The 24,024-nt window shown below is 39.7% G+C and overlaps 1 protein-coding gene across 2 annotated transcripts in view; it reads right to left on the reverse strand.

Moving 5' to 3' along the window:
- Positions 1-24,024, reverse strand: part of COL12A1 (collagen type XII alpha 1 chain) — a 116,599-nt gene that overhangs the window by 12,816 nt on the left and 79,759 nt on the right. For both annotated transcript variants that reach the window (XM_077811621.1, XM_077811620.1), the window contains exons 46-58: positions 23,370-23,408; positions 23,115-23,253; positions 19,656-19,798; positions 19,139-19,248; positions 12,780-12,929; positions 11,504-11,581; positions 10,696-10,782; positions 7,495-7,548; positions 6,779-6,874; positions 5,187-5,240; positions 3,849-3,902; positions 2,450-2,503; positions 1,337-1,408 (exon numbers count right to left, since the gene is read on the reverse strand). In XM_077811621.1, coding sequence (XP_077667747.1) covers positions 1,337-1,408; positions 2,450-2,503; positions 3,849-3,902; positions 5,187-5,240; positions 6,779-6,874; positions 7,495-7,548; positions 10,696-10,782; positions 11,504-11,581; positions 12,780-12,929; positions 19,139-19,248; positions 19,656-19,798; positions 23,115-23,253; positions 23,370-23,408 — 1,130 coding nt within the window. The remainder of the gene's footprint in view (positions 1-1,336; positions 1,409-2,449; positions 2,504-3,848; positions 3,903-5,186; positions 5,241-6,778; positions 6,875-7,494; positions 7,549-10,695; positions 10,783-11,503; positions 11,582-12,779; positions 12,930-19,138; positions 19,249-19,655; positions 19,799-23,114; positions 23,254-23,369; positions 23,409-24,024) is intronic.

Raw genomic sequence — 24,024 nt, forward strand, 5'->3', positions numbered from 1 at the left:
GACTACATTTCAGGACTTTGCAGGCTGTACTTGGCCCTTGGGCTGCACCTTTGGCACTTCTAATGCAAAACACAAACTTAAATGTCGAAATCCTGTCTACCACGAGTCTCACAAAACATCTGCACAAAGCACAAGCCAGAATTCCTGCTGGGATCTGTTCTGAAAACATTTGAAACACTAGATGCAATGTCGTGCAGTGTCACTTCTCAAGAAATTGGGAAATTTGAAGCAAATTATACTTTTAAATGGCATGAACTCTGGGATTAGCATTTAGAAGTACTTAAACTGTACTTGTACTTTCTGAATATACTGATTTGGCTAGATTAAGGTTATTCGTGCATGGGTCAGGGCACAGATAGCCTCTCTCTTCTCTTGAGTGCATGTACAAGGACAGACACAATGTTGGCTTTTGTTATCCTGGCCTGTAAGGAGGAGGGGTGGCTAGCACCAATGGCAGAACTAAAACTAACAATAGCACTTTATTTGTTCAAATCACTGGACAGACAAACTAATGAATCCTCACAACCCCCCAACAAGCTGGTAGGTAAGGTAGCATTAACTGCATTTTACAGAGGAAGAAAGCTGAAGTGACTTCCCAACACCTCACAGTGACTAAGCCAGGATTAGAATACATGAACACCTAACCTTTCGTGCCTGTGCGCATTCGTCAGACCACACTGCTTAAGAACTATACACTCCATGAGGATGGAGAACTCTGCCCCTTTCCAAACTGGCTGGCACAAGGGAATGAATCGTGCACCCTTTCAGAGACATCACAGCTCCTGTTCTGTTCTGATTCAGCTCGAATGTTTCCTGGGACGTTGCAACTTCTGCTCCCTCTCTTCCAATGTGGGGCCGTGGCTGTAAAAGCCTCAATAGAGACCACAGTACTTAAATAATGTTTAAATCACGTTGTTAAATCACAAACATTTGCGAACCACCAGTGATCATATAACATTACCAAAGATTTTCCACCTTCAGCAGCATACCACTCTTTACTATAAAAAAAAAACAACAATTTCCAGTAATTCTGCTGACCTAGCTCTTGATGTTTTCACAGTGTAGAAATATATGTCTTGGCACGTACAGACTGTGCTTTTTTTAGTAGAAACCAGTGACCACAATTTCCAGCCCCAACTATTAAAATGAACAGAAAGATGTACTATAAAATAATTTTTTTTAAAAATTAGGTTTGTGGCCTTAGCTCAGCTTCAATGTATTTACCACTTTCATGAACATATGTGAGACAAATATTTTAAAGCCAGAGTAAGTCGCATATTTATCTGCAGCCAGAGTATGTTACAACTGATACTGTAAATGTAAATCATTCTCTCACTTGTGGCCCACGATCTCCTGGTTTCCCTGGTTTTCCACTTGGACCTGCTACTCCTGGAACTCCTGGAGCGCCCTAAAACAGAAAGACATACAAAGGAATGCTAAGGAACAACGTTAGCGCCTGAGTGTAACTGGTTCTGAAATCTGCCACAATGGGTACAGCTACACAGTACAAAACAAACAAACAAAAAACGATGGCAGCAAGTCTCTGAGCTTAGGTCAACTGATTCGGGCTCATGGGGTGCGTTTCTGAGCCCAGGCTCCAGCCCAAGCAAGAATATCTACCCTGCTATTTTTAACGCGAGGCCTGACAGCCCAGGTCAGTTGACCCAGGCTCTGAGACGCATTGCCTTGGGTTTCTGTTTGCAGTGAAGATGCACCCAATATACATAAGTGAATAGCATGTTTAAGAGAAAATTATTCTTATCCCTAATGTCAAGCCGGAATTGCAAAGGCATTTAGGTGCTTAAAGATGCAGATAGGCACCTCATGGGATTTTCAAAAGCACCCAGGTGCCTTAGGTTTTGTTTTTATTCAGGGTTTCCTGAATAAAGATCACATAATTTGGCCCTATTGTAGTTCTGTGATTTGTGCAGAAGTCATGACCATGAGTCCACAACATTCACTTCAGTGATTTTTAGATAAATTTGAACAAATGAAAGACCAGCACATTGGCCAATATGTGCAATAAAGTTCAACATTTTTAATTAGTCATGACTACTCAAATATTCTTCTGCTTGGCCTGACGTGATAATTTTTCACAATTATTGGGTCTATAATTACCTGATCCAGTTTCTCTATATTGTTTTCTAATCCAACAGTAACTAAGGAATAAGTAAAGTTCATGAAAGTCGATTGAGTAACACCATTATGAAAACAGAATCAAGCCCTAGTAGTTCTGTGTATCATTTTTTAAATTAAGAGTTTGCAAGTTTTAAATAACTTCTCCCCCTCTTCCCTTTCCAAGAGTTTTCAACATCATAATTTTCATTTTATATGTTTTCTCAAATATGATAAAGGATTCAGTTGATGGAGTTCAAAACCAGCATAGTGGAATTCTCTCCTTTTTGGGTTATATCTCTTGGGTCATTCTATGCTAAGGTATTATATTTACCACTGATCCAGGTGGGCCTCTGGGTCCTGTGGCACCATCTTTTCCTGTGAAACCCTATTCCAAAAATGAAAATATTTACAGATTATTAAGGACAGGCCTAAGGCTGCAGCAATCTTCATTTAAAACTAGTGGCCCTTAAAGCTATGCATAATGGCGCTATTCATAATTAACGCTAATATGTATGTCAAAGCCAAAAATTTAATGTGTCAGTTATTTAAATATGCACCATTGCTATTGCCAGTTAAATATCTCATTGGCACAGCTTTACCAAATTAAGAGAGCCTCAGGCTGCTGACTCACTGAGGGTGGAGTGTCTGTCTCTCAAACACAGCCATATAATGATTAGAAATCTGCTGCCTCCTTCCCAGGGTGGAATTAGAGGCGCAGCCCAAAGTGATTGATGAGCTCAATCATAAAGAAGAAAGGGGCCTATTCGGTCAAGGATTCCTCCTTATTGCTGCACTTTGACAAAGCAAAGCCCTGCTCATGGAGAGGATTAAGCAATGCAGAGAATAAGCTTCTAAATTGATAAAGGGAGCAACTTCTGAATGGTCTTGAGAAGTCCCATCTAAACAGCCTAACACAGCTGTTCTCTAACTGGTGTTAATGAAATACTAATGGTCCAAGCAAGCTCTTGCTGTGGTCCTTGAAGATCTGGCTGGTCACATGGTGCTTGTTCTCCTTCTTGTTTCTGGCTACCAAACCCCATTAAGAAACCAAATACCAAACACTTTATGAATAACTGCTTTTCTATGTAAGTAGTTGCTCTAATTGCCACAGGGGCTTATGCCATTGTGAATGGGAGGGGAGTTAGTCTGTATGACTGCAAATGGGAAGGGAGGGATTGCGACAAGTCCATAAGACAATCTCTACCTCAGTGGGGTCTTCACTAGGAAGAAATCTGAGAATCCCTGATCTAAAGCAAAGCTGTTAACTCCCCGTGATCAGAGGTCAAGCATAAAGGACAAATCCTGCCTTAACAGTGGATTCTGTACATGCACATCCCCTGTATTGTGGACATGCCATTCCATGAGGCTCCCTAACAACAGCAGACAGAATGTGGGAGGGGACCAGGATATTAGCAGGGTCAGAGGAGCCCTGCTCAGTGGATCTCCCATTCTCTCTGCATAGGAGTCATAGAGTCCAATCCAGTCAGTGAATTTGAGTAGCCTCTGCAAAAGTTCTGTGGCTGCTTTATGGCCCACGGGGGAAGATTTCCTCCCCACAATCTTCCCGGTCCCCACCAAGCATCTTTCCTGAGTCTAGCTGGACTCTGGGCAGAGGACTTGTTTCTAAAAAAAAGGAAGAAGCTGAAAAACAGAAAGCAGTGCTGGAGTTTCATGTGCTATGGAATGGAGCATAGCTTGTGCCATAACACTGTAGACTGAAGAGACCTTACCCTGTCACCTGGTGGTCCTACTGGGCCAGGTGGGCCAGACAAACCTGGGGTTCCCTATGGAAAAAAAATAATGAGACATTCACACAAGACAGAACAAGTACTTGTGCTGTACTAAACACTTCTCTCTATATATTTATACACACGTTTTAACTTCCAGATTATTCTGACATGGCTTTTTGGCAACGTATAAAAAATGTAAAATGAACCCCTTGGCCGAGACCAGCTGTATTTTAACAATGCAATGCACCTTATTATTTACCACATTTTTTCTTACTTCCCTTAAAAATTGTTCTTTACATTTTCAATCCTATTACCAGAATATAGATCTTTGTTAAAGTCTCTTCAACCATGGCTTATTGATGTTGACTAGTTATTAAACACTTGGTACTAAACTCTGGTTATAAGACAATCTTCTATCAATTCAGTGGTTGTGAAGAGTATGAGTTGCAGCTTCTCTTTATTACCCCCTTTTCCCATTCGCACTAGTCTCCGCCTGTCCTATTTTATAATGAGCTGCTGCCACACCCTGCACATTTTATATTCTTTCTTTCTTAGTACTGTAGCTTCTGTGTCAAGAAGAAACACTGAAGGTAGTTACAGAGGGCTTAATGGGAACGGAGGACCTCCCAGGGCCTCAGCACCTTGCAAGATCAGGCCCAGAATTATGCATCTGATGAAGTGGGCTATAGCCCACGAAAGCTTATGCTCTAATAAATTTGTTAGTCTCTAAGGTGCCACAAGTACTCCTGTTCTTTTTGAGGAATTAAGAGATGTCTTCTGGTCCATTCTTGGCATTTTCTACTGCCTGAGTGAGTGTTTCAGATAATACTAATAGTATAGAAAATAAGGTCTCTAGGCTGTATACTATCCTCAATTTACACAAAGGGTTCCTATTTATGTAAACGCATGGGCAGATTGAGGCTCATATATCAACAGTATACATATGGTCCACAGCTGTCAAAACAAATCATAGTCCCAAAACTCCCCCTGAAAATAAATCCCTGAAAAAGACAATAGAAGTGTTCTTGATGTTTGATTATCCTATACATTCTTAGTTGTTCTCCTCTTCTAAACTTAATCCCATATTCAGCATGGACTCATTGCCCTTACATATATGTTCAACTGCAAACAAGCTGAATTTACCACTGATTTTTCTATTTACTTATTTTGCCTTATTCACATTTTAAATGGTTTCATATTTCCTATATTTCAGATTGCTAATGTTACCCAGCACATAGCCTATGCAATATACAGGGAGCAAAAAAAGCAACACTGAGAGTTGTACAAAAACTGTCCATGCATCTCTGTAGAGGCAAATGACATAAAAAATTAACTTACTGATCGGCCTGGTAACCCTGGTTCTCCAGCATCACCTTTCATTCCTTGGCGACCCTATAATCATCACAAAATGGTATTAGGGATACAATTACATGACTCAGGGCTGGTCTTCACTTCAAGGAGATTGATGCTGCTGCAATCAATACAGCAGGGGCTAATTTAGCAGGTCTAGTGAAGAACTGCTAAATCGACACCAGAGCGTTCTCCGGTCAACTCCGGTACTCCACCTCTCTGAGAAGAGTAAGGGATGTCAGCTGGAGAGCATCTCCCATTGACGCAGCACAGTGAAGACATAGGGGTAAGTCGACCTATGCTACGTGTATGTAGCGTAGCTTAGGTCGGCTTACTCCAGTAGTAAAGACAAGCCCTCAGAGTGACATTACAATGTTTTGTTACTGAAAACAATTTAATAGATGACAAGTTCCAAGCAATATGTTTCTTTGATGTTTTCATACTTCAAAGTCTTTCAAATTGCCTGGGACAAAACAAAAATATTTATCACATTCCACAAACACAAGGAATGCATTTAGCCTTCCATGCTGTTTGGCATCCATAGGCCATCCTGATGAAATTTTTCCTTCAAGCATACACGAAAAGCCTATATTGACCTTCCATTTGGTCCTTTCCCAAAGGGAATGTGGATCTAATTTCTACCATCATGTGTTTTTGGTTTTCTGTTTTGAATTAGGCCACTTATAAATCTATCAGACAGAGAAGATGAATTGCCTATTGAATGTAAAGTGTGTTTTCCAATTAGAAGCCAACTTTACTAATTATTCCTAATCAGCTGTAACACTTCGCCATATAGATTGTTACAACAAACCAGATATCCCTAATATACTGTCATAGGAAACAGCAAGTTAAGACAAAGTGAGCTCTTCTCTGGCAGACTACACGCTGAAGTGACCAAGAGTTGGCAGCAGTAGTGTGGTCACTTAGGGCTATATTCCGCTCTCTGACCAGTGTGAATCTAGGGAAAGTCCATTGATGTTAATGGAGTTACTTTAGATGTTCATTAATGTAAATTAAATCAGAAGTTGGCCCTTACCAATTTATATAGTGGTGTCAGCATGCATAGCTGTATACAAGAAAGGAACAGTGCCAACAAAGCACCAAAAGAACATAAGGCCAAGCTTTAAAACTTGGATGCCTAAATTTAGGCACCCATTACCTGCTTTACACTTCTAACTGCTGGTTTAGTTACCTAAAAAAAGAAGCTAGGTATCTAAATCACTGCAGAAGTGTATAACTTGTGGAAAAGCTTAGCTGTGACTTCAGGTCCTTAACTTCTCAACATCCAACTTTGAAAATTTGAGTCTTAGAGTCTGAAGGTCTGGAGAGTGTATAGAAAAGCAATAAATCAAACCAGTGTAATACAACACACACCACTTCATATATAATCCCCAAGACTGTAGTACATGTAACACTCGGGATAAAACAATGTGACATTTTAAAGGCAACCAACTTCTGAGCTGCAAGGCAAGAAGAAATGACAAAACATGATGGTCAGAGACTTTTGGAGACCACTCCCATGATGTATCAGTTCTCTGTGTCCACACAGTTTCATTCACAGATACAGAATGGTTACTCACTGGTTCTCCTGGAATTGAAAGTCCATTGATCCCTTGTGGACCTGGTGGACCCTGAGGACCCGGTGGACCTGCCTCACCAGAAAGACCAGGTGGCCCCTTAAAACACAAAATTAAAAAGATATTAGACCATGGTTTCTTCCTAGTGTTCCATGTAGAGGATTTGTATGGACGTGCACATGGGACAGGCCAGCAGCATGGGGTTAGTTGATACTTGAACAACATTGGAACTTGCAAGTCCCATTCAAGCCGCGCTTCCGCCATTATACATGGGAGGGTTCATGCTGCTACCCTAGTACCGCAGGATCAAGCCAAGAAACTATACGGATTTGGCAGCATTAATAGAGATACAGATATCCACTACTTCTGGAGGGGTGAGTGTCCCAGAGAGCAACTCCCTGCCTCCCAGTGCCTCCCCAGAGAAGGGGAACCATGAGGCAGAGTTGGCATTCTCAACCTTCCATGCCTCCTACCACTGATATACATGATCTGGCTCCCCTATGCAAAAAGCAGAGGACAACAGGACCCTAGGAAACACAGATCAGATACACATCCCGCTTCCCAACATTCTTCTATATAAATAACATGCAGACTTATCCCTACTCAGAAAACACTTAAACTTGGATACTTGGAGATATTAGCTTACTGTAGACTTTAACATCCAAAATTTCATGTGGTGTGCATATAAACTTATAAACGCATTCCAAAGAGATACTTACGGCAGGTCCAGTCAAACCCCTTTCACCTCTAGGCCCTTTAGTGCCTGGACCACCCTAAAATAGACATTTGAAAATAAAATAAATGTACACAGTGTGGGAAGGAGAAGATAACTTGTACAGGTGCAAATTATCCATCTCCATGATAAAACTAACCAGTTGAGTCAAGGTTTCAAGCAAGAACAAAGTTCTGATATGAACAGATCTTGACATCCTTGGTGTTCAAAGGAGCACTAATGCAGGAGTAAGAGCTGCATCAGGCCCCAAGTAAACCAAATCAGCAACAGCCTCACTAATCTAGAGGACCCATGTTGATGCTCAGGAAACCGGGATTATGAGCCCCATCTGTCTCCATGCGGGGATCACAGAAATACTACAGACCAGGAATTGCAATAACCCCTGAGGGCCAGCTTCTGACGGAGTGAGGAGAACTAACTTGAGTCAAAGAAGGTTGGGAATAGGAGAGGATCTCTGTATTGCCCTTCCTCATTGCCCTCAAAGAGGTGGAATGGCCCATTCTCCTGTCCCAACTGACAGCTCGGTTTGAAGCTGTTTGTTACCTGGGATTACTGTTTTGACCATACAGCCCCTTCAAGGTTCTCTGCAACTCAATGTACAGAGATGGGAATGTTCTGAGCATGCACAGCGATTCTCTGGCATCATCCCCAAAGACTCAGTGGGCAATCACGGACTCAGGAGAAGCAATCACTTTATGGCAGCCATGAGGTTTGGATCCCACTCAGGGTACCAGGCTGCACTATGTGACTATGGAATCAGCTCCAGCCAGCTCTGCTCAGTGGAGCACAAAGCATTTTAAAATAAGTTTATTTCAACCCTTGGTCCTTTTGAAAGACTACGGTTTATTTTCAAAACTAATCTCAAAGATCACTGAAAGACTGTTTGAAAGGGCCAAAATTTTTCTAGAGCCAGAGAGACAGGATTCAAAAAAGAACTAGGTAAGTTCATGGAGGATAGGTCCATCAATGGCTCTTAGCCAGGATGGGCAGAGATGGTGTCCCTAGCCTCTGTTTGACAGATGCTGGGATAGGGCAACAGAGAATGGATCACTTGATGATTACCTGCTCTGTTCATTCCCTCTGGGGCACCTGGCATTGGCCACTGTCGGAAGACAGGATACTGGGCTAGATGGAACTTTGGTCTGATCCAATATGGCCGTTCTTATGACAGGTATCTATGTCAGTCTTAATGAAATTCAAATAACACCACCACCATAGTTATTTGGAGAAAATGTAAATAAAAAAATAAAGAAGGGAGCTCCTATCTCAGTCTCTGACTCACAAAGCAGGTGCAATTCCAACAATCGAATTTAGAGCTCAATAAAGACAGAATGTGAATTTACCACAGTCCTGGATCAAATCCCACATTGACTTGTAAATGTAATAATCCAACTTCATGCTTTTACTAGTTAAGAAATCATAGTGGACCTTAGAGTGATTTCAGACATAGCAGAACTCCATTTTATAGGGAAGGGGAAACTGTATTGTTTAATGCAGTGCACAGTGCAAACTGTATTTCTAGTTATAGTGAACCTTTGCTTATATTCCTCTCTGAGAGTAATGACATAACTGACTGGAGCTGTACTGCCCATCCCGGCTCTGCAGAAACAGAGGCTACAAGTCCCCATCTTAAATGCAACCATGTAATGCTTATAATAGGCCACCCACCTCCATCCCTCCTGAGCCCTGGGATGGAGTCTGGGAGCACTGAACTCCTTGAAGCCAATTGGATGGGTTCTCTCTAGCCGACTGATGAGCAGCTGGGAGGATCTTAGAGGGGCTGCAAATTCCTAATACAGCAGTCTACGCTGATAACTTCAAAATGAGAGAAAAAGGGCCAGGGGGCTGAAGATAATCCTTCACACACAGCCCTATCATTGATCTCCCCATCCACAAAGAGGTAACCAACTTCTTTCTGCAACAAAGTAAAGAATCCCTCTCTTTGGATAAAATCCTGGCTCCATTTAAATCTGTGGCAAAACTCCTATTGATTTTAATGGGGGCAGCATTTCACCCTCTTCCTTCAGAAGTTCTGAGGGACTAAGTGTGGCCACAGGGTTGCAGTAACCTCTGCAGGCCCACTGCAGAGAGAATGACTCAGGGATTTGCAGAAGGCTGTTTGGGAAACAAGTATGGTGAATAACTTGCATTAGCTGCTCATTTGCATTGGCCCATCCCGAAGTGAGGCTCCAAGGATCCTGACTGCAGAGCAGGTTCAAAGCCCCTCTACATCACTCCCTGTGAGGAAAAGGCCAATGCAGAGTAAAATTAAATGGCACTAATGCCCAGATTTTTAAAGGTTTTTACGTGTTGCTGTGCTCAGCATTGCAGTGAATTAGGAGCCTAAGCCTCATTTTCAAAAGGGCTTCAGGCACTTAAGAGCCAAAATGCCATTGACTGTCAATATGATTTTGGCTCTTAAATACCTGAATCCCTTTTGAAAATGAGACTCAGGCTTCTAAATCTGTTAGGCACTGCAACACTGAACATAGCCAAGCCTAAATACCTTTAAAAATCTGGGTCTAAGAATCTACTTCACCTCCTATTGTGCATAATACATGGCTAAGAGATGACCTAATAAGTGAGCGCACAGTCCTTGAAGGCAACCTGTTATGACATTCCCCTCCGACTCACAAAGGTAAATTCTCTCTATCTAACTGAGCCACCATATATTCTCTATAGATACTTGTAAGTGCAAAGTGGAGGAAGATTTGCCTTTTGTTGGACCAGGTTCTGTCTCCCTTACTGCTCCTCATTGAGTAGTGTCTTACTCCACAGGTAATCACATCGACTTCAGTGGGACTACTTGAGAAAGTAGCAAACTACTCAGAACAGGTAAGAACTGTAGAATCTGACTCGTGTTTTAAACTCAGAAAAAAGGAGAAGGGTTGATTTAAATGGCAACATGGATCTGGTGATCCCGACTTTCTTCCTTTTTGATGTTTGAACATTTGACAAAAACCACAATATAGTATGGCACTCATGAGCACAGCTGACATTTCCATGTAGTAAAGAAACACCAGGAGATCAAATGCAAGGGTTCTGTGAGGTCCAGATTGAGGTGAATTAACAGAGCACTACGGAAATGCTTGTTTGATTTCTGCCATTACTGTCTTTCCTTATTTTGAGAAACACCCTCCATAAGTTTAAAAAAACAGACAATTGCTCTGTACTAATAGCTCCTTACAGCAGGTCCAGGAGGTCCCGGGGCTCCCACGCTGTCTTGTGTACATGTACAAGCATTTGGAAGAGCTGGGCATTTTGCTTCATCCCTCTGAAAATTCAAGCACAATCATCAAACACTCTCTTTAAAAGGAAGGTATTAGCTGGTGGTGATTTTTCCCCCCACAGCAATAAGAAAAACAATTTCCATTACCTAAGAAGAAGAAACTCTATTTTAAAGTATAACAGAATTCAACAGAAAAATAGTAATTTCCAAGATTTCCTGCTGTGTTTTTCAGATTTGTTATTAGTTTATTTCCTCTAGGATCTTCTTAAGGCAATGGAATATTTACAGCAGCAGAGGGAGAGGAACAAACATTGGTCCACAATCTTTATTGTGTTCCATATGATCTAATTCAAAATTCTCTTCTATTCGCTCACCAAGACAGAAAGTATTGCATTGGACAATCAGCTAACACAGACAAAAATAAATGAGATGTTTTTTCAAGTTCAATCATATAACTAATGTAACAAAAATGAAAGTGGACATGACATACATAATAGCAAGGAAGTTAAATATTATTGCAATATAGAATATATTTCTGACTCTGTATGATACTTGTCCCATCATTCTTGACCTGAATCATTTCAGCCCATTCTGAACTTATTCTTTCCTACAGAAGACTTTGAAATACAGAGTTGTGCATTGCAGGCTTTGACAATTGTGATTCACATAGGCTGTTGTATGAGGCATAATAGCTGGTTAAAATTAAAGTTGCCAAGTCTTTTATGAATACTATTTCCTGAATAGGATCTGGTTCACTTACACTTACCATTGAAGGAAGATCACAGCATCTATCACGGCTAGTCCAAACTGCATTACATACTATGTCAAAACTCTGGATTTCAAACTGTAAAACAAAGGAAATTTCTTTTACTCCTTGATGCATTAATTATAAATGTTTCAAGAGAGAAGCAGAGCCTAATATGAATACATTTAAGAATGAAACATCTACAGGATGCTCCATTTTGTACGTAGTTAATATACTTCAACTTTACACTGCTATTTTTGACAAGAATAAAAGAAAAAATGCTGAAAACAACACATTTCATTAATACCAGGAACTACCCCAAGGACTGATGCTTCTGTTGACCTCCTGCTCCTGTTCTGGCGCAAAAGGTAACTGAATACACAAATATTACACAACACTTAATGAAGAATGCAATTTCTACATCTGCTAAATGCCTGTACATGTCAACATGGCATCTGGCCTGAGAACATCTGGACTAACTTTACAGACTGCAGTCACTGGGTTGTACATTAACCCAGATCCATGGTTGAAACTGACATCACTGGGGAATAGTCTGGAAGGAAGACTAAAGGCAGAAGATGGCCATTTAGATAGAGCTGCAGGATGACAGCAGTTTCTTCTCTTTCACCCTGATCCTGCAATCTAATCCCCACAAGCAGACCCAAGTGTTCACCACAAACCCATTAGGGTCTGCAGATGAAGATTAGACTGATGAATTAAGGCCCTTAAGAAGCCCAAATAGTAGGGGCATCCACTAAAAATATAGTGAGCCCGTTGTACTAGGACAATTGACATAGCTTTCACAGCAGCAGCAGTTGTTCACCATAGATTATAAAGCCAGAAGGGACTACTGTGATTATCTAGTCTGACCTCCTGTATAACAGCAGCCATAGGCTTTCCCAGAATTAATTCCTCTTTGAACTAGAGCATATATTTTAGCGAAAAAAACAACCAATCTTGATTTTAAAAGTGCCAGTGATGCGTTGTTCCAATGGTTATTACCCTCATTGTTAAAAATTTGCATTTTATTTCTAGTCGGAATGTATCTAGTTTCAACTTCCACCCACTGGATCTTGTCAGACCTTTGTCTGCTATAACAGAGTCCTCAATTATCAAATTTCTGAATCATGTAGCTTAGTTTTTGCAGTACAAAAAATTTACAAGATTTGTACAAGATTTGGTGCTACGACTGGTCTATTACTGGTCCATTCAAGTCCTTTTATTCAGAAAATCAAAATTTATCCAGAAATTGTGAAGATGTTTTGGCTTAAGAAATAAATAGAAGTTTATTCCTTACTGTTGCTGATTTCCGATCACCTTTCAATAGTTTTCCAAGTATTTCAAAGCCATCAGTTGTGATGTTTCCAGCCTCCTTAATTGGTTTCTCCATTACTTCACTGCAATCAATGTAAATCTTAACACTTGTTGAGGTTACAACAATATGAACCTAACAAAAAAGGGTTTAAAATATAGCAATGTAACTAAAAACATGTGAATGTACTTGACCTTTAATAGTGTTTACCTTTTTATGTATTTTTATATTATTTTTGTTCCCTTTCCAGGAACCTAGTTTCTAAAGGGGGAAAGTACTAATTTCAGGAAAGTATAGCACCTAATGGTTGCTTTAAAACAAGTTGAAAATTTGGCAAAATTAATACACAGGTAAAATCAAGAAGTAAAAGAATAGTATAATTTAAAACCATAGAACTACCATAAGCAATTTACATGAGTTTTAAAAGCTTGAATAAAAAATGCTGAAAGAAAGAAAGAAAGAAAGAAAGAAAGAAAGAAAGAAAGAAAGAAAGAAGTGAATGTAACTTCTCTTGCTGTAAGAGCTGGGAACACACAAGAGGTTTATGAGTCTGCTACTGATGTGTAACTAATAGACCTGATCTGATAGTTGAGACAGTAGATTGTTTTAGATCCAGAGATCCGGGGTTCAAGTCCCACAGATGAGTCAGCCAGGAGTGTCATTACACAACAAACCAGAAAGGAGAAGAAATGACTGGCAGAGGGGGCAACAAAAAACAAAGCAAACATACCAAATCCACCAGAGAACAGAAAACTGGAAAGAAGAGAAAAGGATAAATGAAAAGTAGTGGAAAGAAAACTGGCCAAAAGAAATGAAAGACATAAGCAAAGGAAACAAGGCTACTGAGAAAGGAGAATGAAGTCTGTTAAGGAAATCAGGGGTAATTAAAGGGGGAGGAAGAAAGATACGTAAAACACACTGTAAACATACTGATTTGTCCTGCTGTGGCTGTACATGGTTAAGTACCAGATTATGCATGGATAAAATAAAAGGCTGTCCCTCCTGCAAATATTCAGTGCTTTACAGCTCAGTGACAATATTTACCTATGGACCAGTTGGGTCAAGCCCTGGGACAACAGTAAAAGGGACACAACATCCAGGAAACAAGTGATAGAAAGAAAGGGGACACACAGAAACACGTCTTTTTTTTGTTTCAACTTGACTTGCTCTTGAATTTTTCTGTAACCAACCGGAAGGCTCGCTGATCACAAGGATAATGTGTCCACTGCCTTCTTATTTATATCTGAAGTTTTGCCTATTTACAGAATTTGGCCAATTCTGGCCAGAGGTCAATAATTTTAGTCATGACCCAGGGAAACAGAGAGGTTTCACAGGTCCTACATACCTCTGCCTATTAAATGTTACCATTTAGGAGTGCTAAGAACAGGAAGAGAAAATTCTTGAAGTATCTATATCTATTTATGCTCAAGTTTTCCATTTATCACATCACATACTCTACAAATAACATATCAGTATTTGGTAACTACTTTAAAAAGTTTGGCATAAAGTTGAAAAAAACAGAAACTCTTTTAAATGTCTTGCGTCAACAAGTGACTGACCAATCTCCTGAGAATTAGATTTTTTTCATGCTTACTATTTTCTATGTGGAGTTGTCTCCAAGACATTAGCTTAGTTTATCTAAAACCCTCCAAACATTACATATTACTCTATATAATTAGAATTAAGACTTTACAAACTGCCATAATTTTTAAAAATTCAGTTAGTTTCATGACCTAATACTACATGTACTATGAGCTTTTTATTAATTTTCCCAATTTTGTGTGTTAATCAAATGAAGAACTTTTGCAAAACAAGAATATGAGTAGAATCCAGCATACCCAAAATGTGTTATGTCCAGGTTACTGGGCATACAGACCTGGATGGTGATGAAACCTCCCATAACAAGAACTTTCAGGCATTATGACAAGACCCTAATTCATTCTCATTTAGTATCTGCTACATAATTAAACTGTCATAGCAGCTTTTACCAAACAATTTTATATTAAATTTAACCATACTACAGATATGTTTTACTTGAGCTAAAATATATTTAAAGCGTGCACATATTTTTCACCTGCACCCAAAGCCTATGTGCATAGCAGTTAAGAGTTACACTTTACTACCTATTTACAAACATGAATTATAAGAGATGGGTCTAAACCAGAACAATGGATATGAATGCCAACAAATTTTGGAAATGTTCATATCAGTTCTGTGCTACTTTAACTCCATCAAAAGTAGGAAAAACACCGTAAGGTTCCTTTCAGTTTTGTAGTTAAAATTTAATAAGGGCCTCCCACAGACACTTGAGAATCCTCTCCAGTTCATCACTAGTTTAGATCTGAATCTGAATCCAGGCTTGAATTTCACAGATCAGCTACATCTATAATTAAAATGTTTGCATATTTACCTAAAGTTGATCGTAAATACAACATATGTTAATTCATTGGTTTGAATTCTTTTTAACATCCCCCACTTTGAGAGAAACATTCCTTCCAATTTCTAACCAACTAATGTAAAACATCATTTCTGAATAAGTTCAGTTGCCATTTCTTGCACTGAAGAGTTACAAAAAAATATATTATTTGCAGTAGTGTGCGTCTGCATGGACCATACTAAAAGAAAATTGACCATCTTTGTTAGCTACAACTAACTGAGCCATATCAACAGATTATGTAAACTATTGTCCCATTATAAACCCCCACATCATAAGAAATAAAGGCATAAGTGCATTACGAAGTTCTCTGTGGTCAACTTTTGGAAGACTGTAATCTAAAAGATAATCTAGCATAGTAAAAAGAAAGAACAATAAAAGATATCTGTCTCTCCAAGAGGTTTAGATGCAATTTTAATGGCTGTATTCAGGAGCCAATATTTTTCCTAAGGGACTTGCCAGATTCAACAGCCTTCACCATAGCTATGCTACACAAAGGCTACAAATATGCCAAAGTTAATTTCCCCTTCACCGCTAGCTGTAGGTTAACTGCTTTTCACTGAATGAATCTGTAAGTCATCAAATGGAAACCACAAAAATGTTTGATATTCTGGAACACATTTGGTCATGTTTTAAAGATTTGCCATCTTTTTCACACTGGATGGCAAAAAAAATTCTAAAGTACATTTTAAAATGTGTTAGAAACCACCCCCACCCCCAAGACTTTCAACTAGCTGAAACTACAGATATTCATTATTAAAATATACTCCTGTTTATCCCAGTGGCCTAGGGGACATCCAAAACTTTCAGATAATTGGGTGTTCAGATAAACAGATGTTATTTCAACTAGTGTAGGACTACGTGGTGGACATACTGTCGATTTGGCTAACTAGGATTTTCAGATACAGGGCATTCAGACAGCTGGAATTATACTGTACTGATAATCAACATGTCTGACACAGAATTCATCCTTGCATATGCATGTTGGTTTTTAGGTGATTCCCAGTGCATGAGCAGGGGAGTCTCTTTATGTCATCATCAAGAGTCTGATTCACATACAGCAGTCAGGCAGGAGAGAGTCCAGCGGCCCGATTCTGATTTCAATCACACTGGTGTGAAATCCAGAATACCTCCAATGAAGTCAAAATTACTCCAGATCTACGGTGCAAATAATCTCCGTCTCTGATCTACTGATTCAGTTCTGGAAATAGGGTACAAGGAATCATTCCACCACATCAGAAAACAGATATATATTTCAATTGCCCCTAAAGATTAAGGAATAATCTAATAGTCAGTTTATGGACCTGGATTTTCTTACACACTTTGCAAATGGCTGCTGCTCCTCGATTAGTGGTGATCAGGTAGGTATCTGCATTTATTTAATGACAGAAATAACATCTTGCTACATTCTTATTTTGCCTTACTGAATGTAGTTAATGCCCACAACTAACTCCCTGTATTTTTGTTCCCATTTGCTCTGATTTCAAAGCTGATCTTTATTACGAGCAGTATCAGAGAATTTTGTCACCTCTACTGTATTCATAGTAGGATGCTAAGAACAACATGACACCAGCTGCCAATGTATGTAATGATGGACACCTCAAAAGAAAGTCGGCAGCATAGCACTCAAAGCTTTAGAAAAATGACTCAGATATTTTATAGTCCTCTAGGAGAGAAGTTTGAACCCTGAGACTGACATCTGGAATAAGACATGTTAAGTGCTATTCTGCATTTTATAACTGCTTTTTTGTTATAAATATGAATATAACTTTCATGCCAACAAAAATATTTATTCTACATTTTATTGACAGTATTACTCCATTTCTGTATATGGACAAAACTACTTAAAATTCAAGTATCTTACTGAACCATTATAGAAAGAAAGACAAAGGGCCAGAGGCCAAGCATAAAACATAGACCACCCTAGATTTAGGGGCTATGCAGCTGTGATCCAACCCACTTACTGACATCTTTTCCAAAGTCCCTGTGATAAACATTTCTTAAAGTGGAGAAAGAAAAGTTCATTACAACAGAAAAGAAATGTACCCAAGATGACGTTTTTGGCAGTATCCTGTGTTTGTTAAATTATAAAAAGCTAGCAGTGAGTGACTTTTATTCACTTGTGTTTTAATTAGGTGTGAAGATCATGGTTCAACATACTAGAATGCTGGCACACAAAAATCAGTTACTACAGAGATGTTAAAAACCCTAGCCTGCTTTCACTGAGGTCCCCGGGAGTAGGATAGGATCGCAATATGATCTGGATCAGCTGGCAATAGTAGCAACCTGATTTTAGTGTCAATAAAGGGATCTGTTGCAACCATATGCAGTAGCCAGAAGAAAGCTAAGGAAAAGGGAGATAAAGAAAAGCAAAGAGGACATATATTTTAGCTGACTGAAAATGTGGTTATTCTAACTCACTTTCATAGCTTACATTTAACTGCTTAAAAAAGCAGAGAGAGATTTTTAGGCCTATGTATTCATATGGTCTGGGCCAGGCTCTTTCATCTGCTCTTTGGTTACAGGCAAACAGCTTGTTTGGATCAAATTTTCAGAATTAAGTATACAAAAATGGATATGCATAATCTGTGCAAAGAATTACTACAACTGTGTGACACTGGGATAATAGTCAAACACCTCACTGGTTATTTATGCTTTAGACAATTCTGAAATACTGGGCTTCAGTCTAAAATTTGCATTTACATTAATTATCTCTTTTAACCCAATGTTCCCATAGATACTTTTTCTATTCAGCCACTGCAGATTCATGTGCCAACCCCATTCCCAGCCAACATGCAGCAAAGGCAATTGCTGTGTATGTGTCCTGCACAGAGACTACATAAAAAAATAAAACCTTAGCATCCAAGTAGTAATTTTATTTGTGATTTCAGAGAGACTTACAAAAGTTGGTGTTGTCCCTGTTTTACAGATGGGTACTCTGAGGTAGTGAGAAGTTAAAGGAATTGATCAAGGTCCAGACTAAGCCGGCTGCCTACAGAAGAACAGAATCCAGGTCTCCTGACTCTCTGTGCTCTGCTCAACCAACAGATACACTTATCTTGTTCATCTATATGAGCCTATGGCTGACTGAGAGCTGACATTCTCCCAACAGTTATTAATGTTGAGAAATCAAGTGAGTTTTGATCCTGCCTGGATCAAGGCACAGCTGTAACTGGCAAACATTTTATCAAAATGCTATGCACATGCTGGAAGCTGAATGTGATGATACAGACAGAAGACATTCTGGTGCTAGCTTTCAGAGAAGTGAGTAAGAGTTCCAGCTCAAGAAAACAAACTTGCAAGCATACTTTATCAACCAATATGTGCTTTCTCCAGATACAGTAATTTATTCTATTAGTTAAGTACTTTACACCTCTGTTAAAATTCATATTAAATATTTTAGACTCAATATTTCAGAAGCCATTGCACTTAGTATAATTACTGGGTATTACATGTATTATGCTTGTTAAGCACCTGACTTCAATTCAAATAGCTATTTATCTTTTAAACTACTGATGCTTCACAACTGACTGCATATTCTCATACCCACACATATCTCTGCTCCTAATTCTTCCTCTTTTCTCTGTCTTTCCCTAGGTTCCTCCCAATTGTTTCTCTCTATGGATTCTTTTCCCTATTTTCTGCTTCATAATTTTCTTGCTGTCTCATACGCTTAGAAGTCTCCCGCCTCTTGTCCACATATGGCCCTTCCTCCACACCTTTGGCAAATCCTTTCTAACACTGGACCCCACATCAATAGAAGCTTGAAAAAGTATTTCTTCAGGCATCTTGTCTCACTGTGATTTGTAAACCACTATGTAAATGTATGTGTCTGTACAAAGTATAGATATTACAGCTGTTTTTGTTTGCTCGTTTAACGGAGAATATGCACATAATTTTAATCCTTTACCTTGTGGAAGCTTCCATAAAAGATTTTCTTTACTTCATTATCATCAAAAGTTACTGTCTGAACTTCTCCTCTTGTATCCTTGTTAAAGAATGACAATAATTTGGTGGAAGCTGCAAAAAGAAGATAAAATAAATAAATGTCATTTGGGTCACACTGCTGATGTTATTCAAAGAAGAGAACACCACCGTACTAACAATACATACATATACACTGTACAGTTCTACCGAGTACATTTTTAATTGTACACACAGGGATTACTGGGACAGTTTTAAAGACTCAGATTAGTGAAAGTGTGCATTCCACTGGTTTTAGATTTAATAATACTAAAGAAACTTAGTGCTTATACAGATTTTTGAATAATTAATTGAAATACAATATTAAAAAAATATTTAGAACACAAAATAATATACCTTTTTACCATGTAGGAATATTTTGGTTTTGAAACAATTTTGGAATGCAAAACAACCGTAAACTTCTATCTACAAATTCTCTGTGCAATAAGTAAAATCGTCCTTACGATCAAGAATTACTCCAACTTGTGGTTTGAAATCCCTGTCTGTAATCTGCCAGATTGCAAATGGCTCATTGGGGGTTTCCGAAAGAAGGCGGAACAGCAGTATGATTGTGTAAGCACGTGGCAATCCATCTGGATGAAGCTCCCTGTTCAGAGAACATGAGGATATTTCGCATCAAACACGCATAGAAAAAGGAAAGATCTTCATCGTTTTCACTTTTTTAAAAGACAGGACATAATCAAAATGGGAAAATTACATCGTTTAGCAAAGCTCAGCCTGATAACTCTTTAATCAAACAGCAAAGATTTAAGCAAATAGAAATCACATTATTGCCTATGTTAAGACTTTAACATCCAGCCTGCATTTGAGTGGAGGTGAGGAGAAATTGATGCAGGACCAACAAGAATAGGCATTCTAAATGCATTCTGGTTGACTCAGCCAGGGTTCTGGTGCCTGACCTCTGTTATATTTACAGGATGTGGAGTGGGTTGCTCCCATATAAACTCAGCTGGTGACCCTACAGGAAGAAGATGGGGCATACACTAGTTCTAGCCCTGCACATCCCATTTTGAGTAGTCAGGCACTGGGAGCACAAGGAACTCAACTGTGACTGGCTCACATGCAGAGGGTGCAGTGGGAGAAGGAGACATTAAATTTATTCCACAGATATAGTGCAGCATTTGGGGCAGACTTCCTTAGTCGTCATCTGTGGATTTTTAGGCTTGTGTCATGGACACTGTTGGACACCAAATGATAGAAAACCACAAGTAAATGGAAGTATGTTAAAGGGAACTAAGAGGCCTGGCTGAGCAATGTCTGGAGTGAAAAGGAAGCAGCAGGGTGGATGTGAGGGAAACTGTGAGAAGAATGAGCAAATTTTGTTTCAATTTAGCCAACAACATGGCTGACACTATTACGGCTGAAACTCTGCTATTGGCTGAGAAGGCCATGTGGCCCCGTGAGTTAAAATAGAGAAACCTCAAAAACTGGTATTGAAGCTTTTACATATTTTGGACAAACTGACAGCCCCTTACATTTAGTATCACGCTACTACAGTAACCATATTGCTACTTCAACAAAAGTTGGCTGGCATAAGGGGCAAGATAAGCAAGTGAATTTGAGAAACCTAGTTATAATTCAGTATCAAGGGATAACTCAGATATAATGCAACTGTACCATTAGGATTCCTAGGGAGTATTGATTTCCTGAACACTACAGTTTAAATTCAATTTAATTTTCTGGCTTTATATAATATATATGTATCAAGAAGATCCCACAAAAGCTATTTTTGCTTGCTCTCTCGCTCTCTCTTTTTCTACCTACAGCCAACTCTTCAATATTTTTCCTAATTTGAATACACAGAAAACATCTTACTCAGGTCCCACTTAGATGCAGGCTTTGACTTAATAAAATGGTAAAGCAAGCTATAAGGTTCTACTGAATGCAAACTATCTGCGCTTTATGAGTCCTGCAATATCCAGAAAACCATAGATCTTTGCTCTTTCCCAAGCCAAGCTATAGAAGAGAAAAACTGGCTGACCAAAGACAAAAAAAAAAAAAGTCCCCAAATACTCCACATTGGCACATTGAGAGTTGAGGAAGCTGGGAAGGGGAAGGGGAAAGAGCCTGTTTAAATTTATTCCTTATATTGGGCAATTCTCCTATGTTTGGTCTGCCCCCTTCTATCCATTCTGGTAGGGTTGCACAGCTGTCAAAAGTTCCCATAAGTGGACAACTAGAGTTACATGATATAAAAAATGGGGAGGGGGAAGAGTGGACTGGCTCTAGACGTGGCCTCTGGCAGAGCAATACTAAATTCTCAACTTTACCTGAGTGGGGAGAGAAGAAACTTCTGGATCCTCCCTTCGTGGTTGGGAAGGGAAAGGGGTTTCTCCTCCATGACTGGACTCCTCTTATTCTAGCTAGCTCTGTTTTTTTGTGAGGGTCCCACATGACCCCTCTCATTATCTCCCTAGCTGAGCTCTAGAACAGAGTGGTCAGCTAGGGAAGACTTGCTTCAGGCCATCGCTACTTGAAAAATTCTCCGTTTGTCCAATATGGTGACGGGGCTGGGTGATGTCACACACCTGGGGCATTGTGACCACAGGCAGAAATGTGTTGCCTATTACAACTACTAAACAAATGGTACTTATCCCTCTGAATCAAAAACAGTCTCTCTGGCTAAGTGGTTTCTTTGTACAAGTAGCAACAGAGGGCATTGATTGCATAGGACCTGTAATATGAATTAAATCAATTAACTAAAATAGGCCTGTTTATATGAGGCATCCTCTTGAGAAAAGAACAAGGACTGTCTTTTTGTTCTATGTTCATACAATGCCTAGGAGAATGGGGTCCTGGTTCACGACTGGGACTCCTAGGCACTACAGTAATACAAATAATAAATAATAATAATAATAAGGAAGCTGGAATTAACAATATAAGGACCACTAATGAAGGAACTGAATAACGTTTAATCAGAGCTATGGTTGCACATTCTTCAGAGTGTACAGTAACTCCTCACTTAACATCCTCCCGCTTAACGTTGTTTCAAAGTTATGTCACTGGTCAATTAGGGAACATGCTCGTTTAAAATTGGGCAATGCTCCCTTATAACATTGTTTGGCTGCCTGCTCTGTACACTGCTTGTAAGATTTTGTGGAAGAGCAGCGACTTTACAAGGGAGCATGGCACAAGTTCCTCTTCTCCGCCTCCTCCCACTCCCTCCCAGCGCTTCCCCCACCTCCAAACAGCTGTGCCTCCACTCCTCCCCCCTCCCAGAAAGTACTAAGTGCCGCCAAACAGCGGTTTGGCGGCAGGGAAGCGCTGGGAGGGAGAGGGAAGAGCAGGGAAGTGCCGTGTCTCCCCATCCCTCCCAGAAAGTCCTAAGCCCGCCAAACAGCTGTTTGGTGGCGCTTAGGACTTTCTGGGAGCGGGGAAGGAGCGGGGATGCGGTGGAGGAGAGGAGGTGGAGTGGGGGTGGGAAGAGGTGGGACTGGAGTGGAGCGGGGACGGGAAGAGGCGGGCCTGGAGTATCCCCCAGCAAAGTCGGCACCTGTTTTTCTCCGGGTAAGCTGCCACTGCTGCTGCGAAGGTGCTTCCTAGCGTCCTTGTCTGCAGCAGGCTGTGCCTGTGTGGCGTAAGCCAGGGGCACTTCCCAACCACAGTACAGCACAGTACTGTACAGTATATAATGCCTTGTGTCTGCCCCCAAAACATTGCCTAACCCCCCGCATTTACATTAAATCTTATGGGAAAATTGGATTTGTTTAACATCGTTTCACTTAAAGTTGCATTTTTCAGGAACATAACTACGTTAAGTGAGGAGTTACTGTATTTCTTGGACTTCAGTAAAAACAAAATAAAATTTGTCCTCCAGCAGGTATTAATACCATTACCTATTAATTCTGTTATCCTTCCCCACTTGCCCTACAGCAGGAAAACAGGTTACACAGATAACTTACGATGCAGGCTGACTGATGAAGGCATTTCTATGGAGCCTGTATGCCACGTGGCTAGGGAAGGATCCTGATTCCAGTGATATTCCTTGTACAGAGGCAAAATGCTTCTCTGTTAAGTTGTATGATTCCAACATCTTGAAACCTTTATTTTGAGGCGGGGGGGCGGAGGGGAGAGAAACACAATTTGAAGAAATTGTGATAAATGAAAAAAAAGCTTCAGAATTATCCTATGCTAGGATGTTTGTATATGATTCTTACCAGGTGAAGTGTATCCCTCCAAGTAAATGAGAGGGCAAGCTGAAACAGATGAAAACTGTGTTATTTTTAAAAATTCAAATGGAATCATGAACATACAACTATTTTCAAAAGGTTTTATTCCCGTAAATTTGAACTTTGTTAATTACCAGCCAACATCTGCCACTACAATAATTATCATCTGTTTGTGATCCTATGCTTTATTCTGCTCAAGATCAAGCAGTAGATTTCTAGTTATGTAGGTGAAATGTTCACATCCTCATTTATGAGGCTTTTAAATGTATTGTTTCTACCATGCCGGAATATATGAAATAGCAAACAGATGAACTTCAAGTATATTTTATTTTAAGAGCCCAATTCATAAAAAGAAATGGGCACGATACCACAATCTTTCCATGGATCTTTTATGCATGAGTCAGACTGCATATTATTCATCAGATTCACAAGGAAAAACTGCAGATTTATATGGCTCCTTAGTCGTATGTGGAGGAGGCAGTATGGGAACACATAGTTGCAGATGATACAAATGTGCAAATATTTCCTCTTTTTTGCCATAGAAGGACTCCAGATTCATAAACAGATGGATTTTATTTTAGATCTTTATAAAAGTAATATTAGACACTGGTTAGCTACATCCCCAATGCAGCCAAAAAACAGT

The sequence above is a fragment of the Eretmochelys imbricata genome, chromosome 3 (genome assembly GCF_965152235.1).
Source record: "Eretmochelys imbricata isolate rEreImb1 chromosome 3, rEreImb1.hap1, whole genome shotgun sequence".
Lineage (NCBI taxonomy): Eukaryota > Metazoa > Chordata > Testudines > Cheloniidae > Eretmochelys > Eretmochelys imbricata.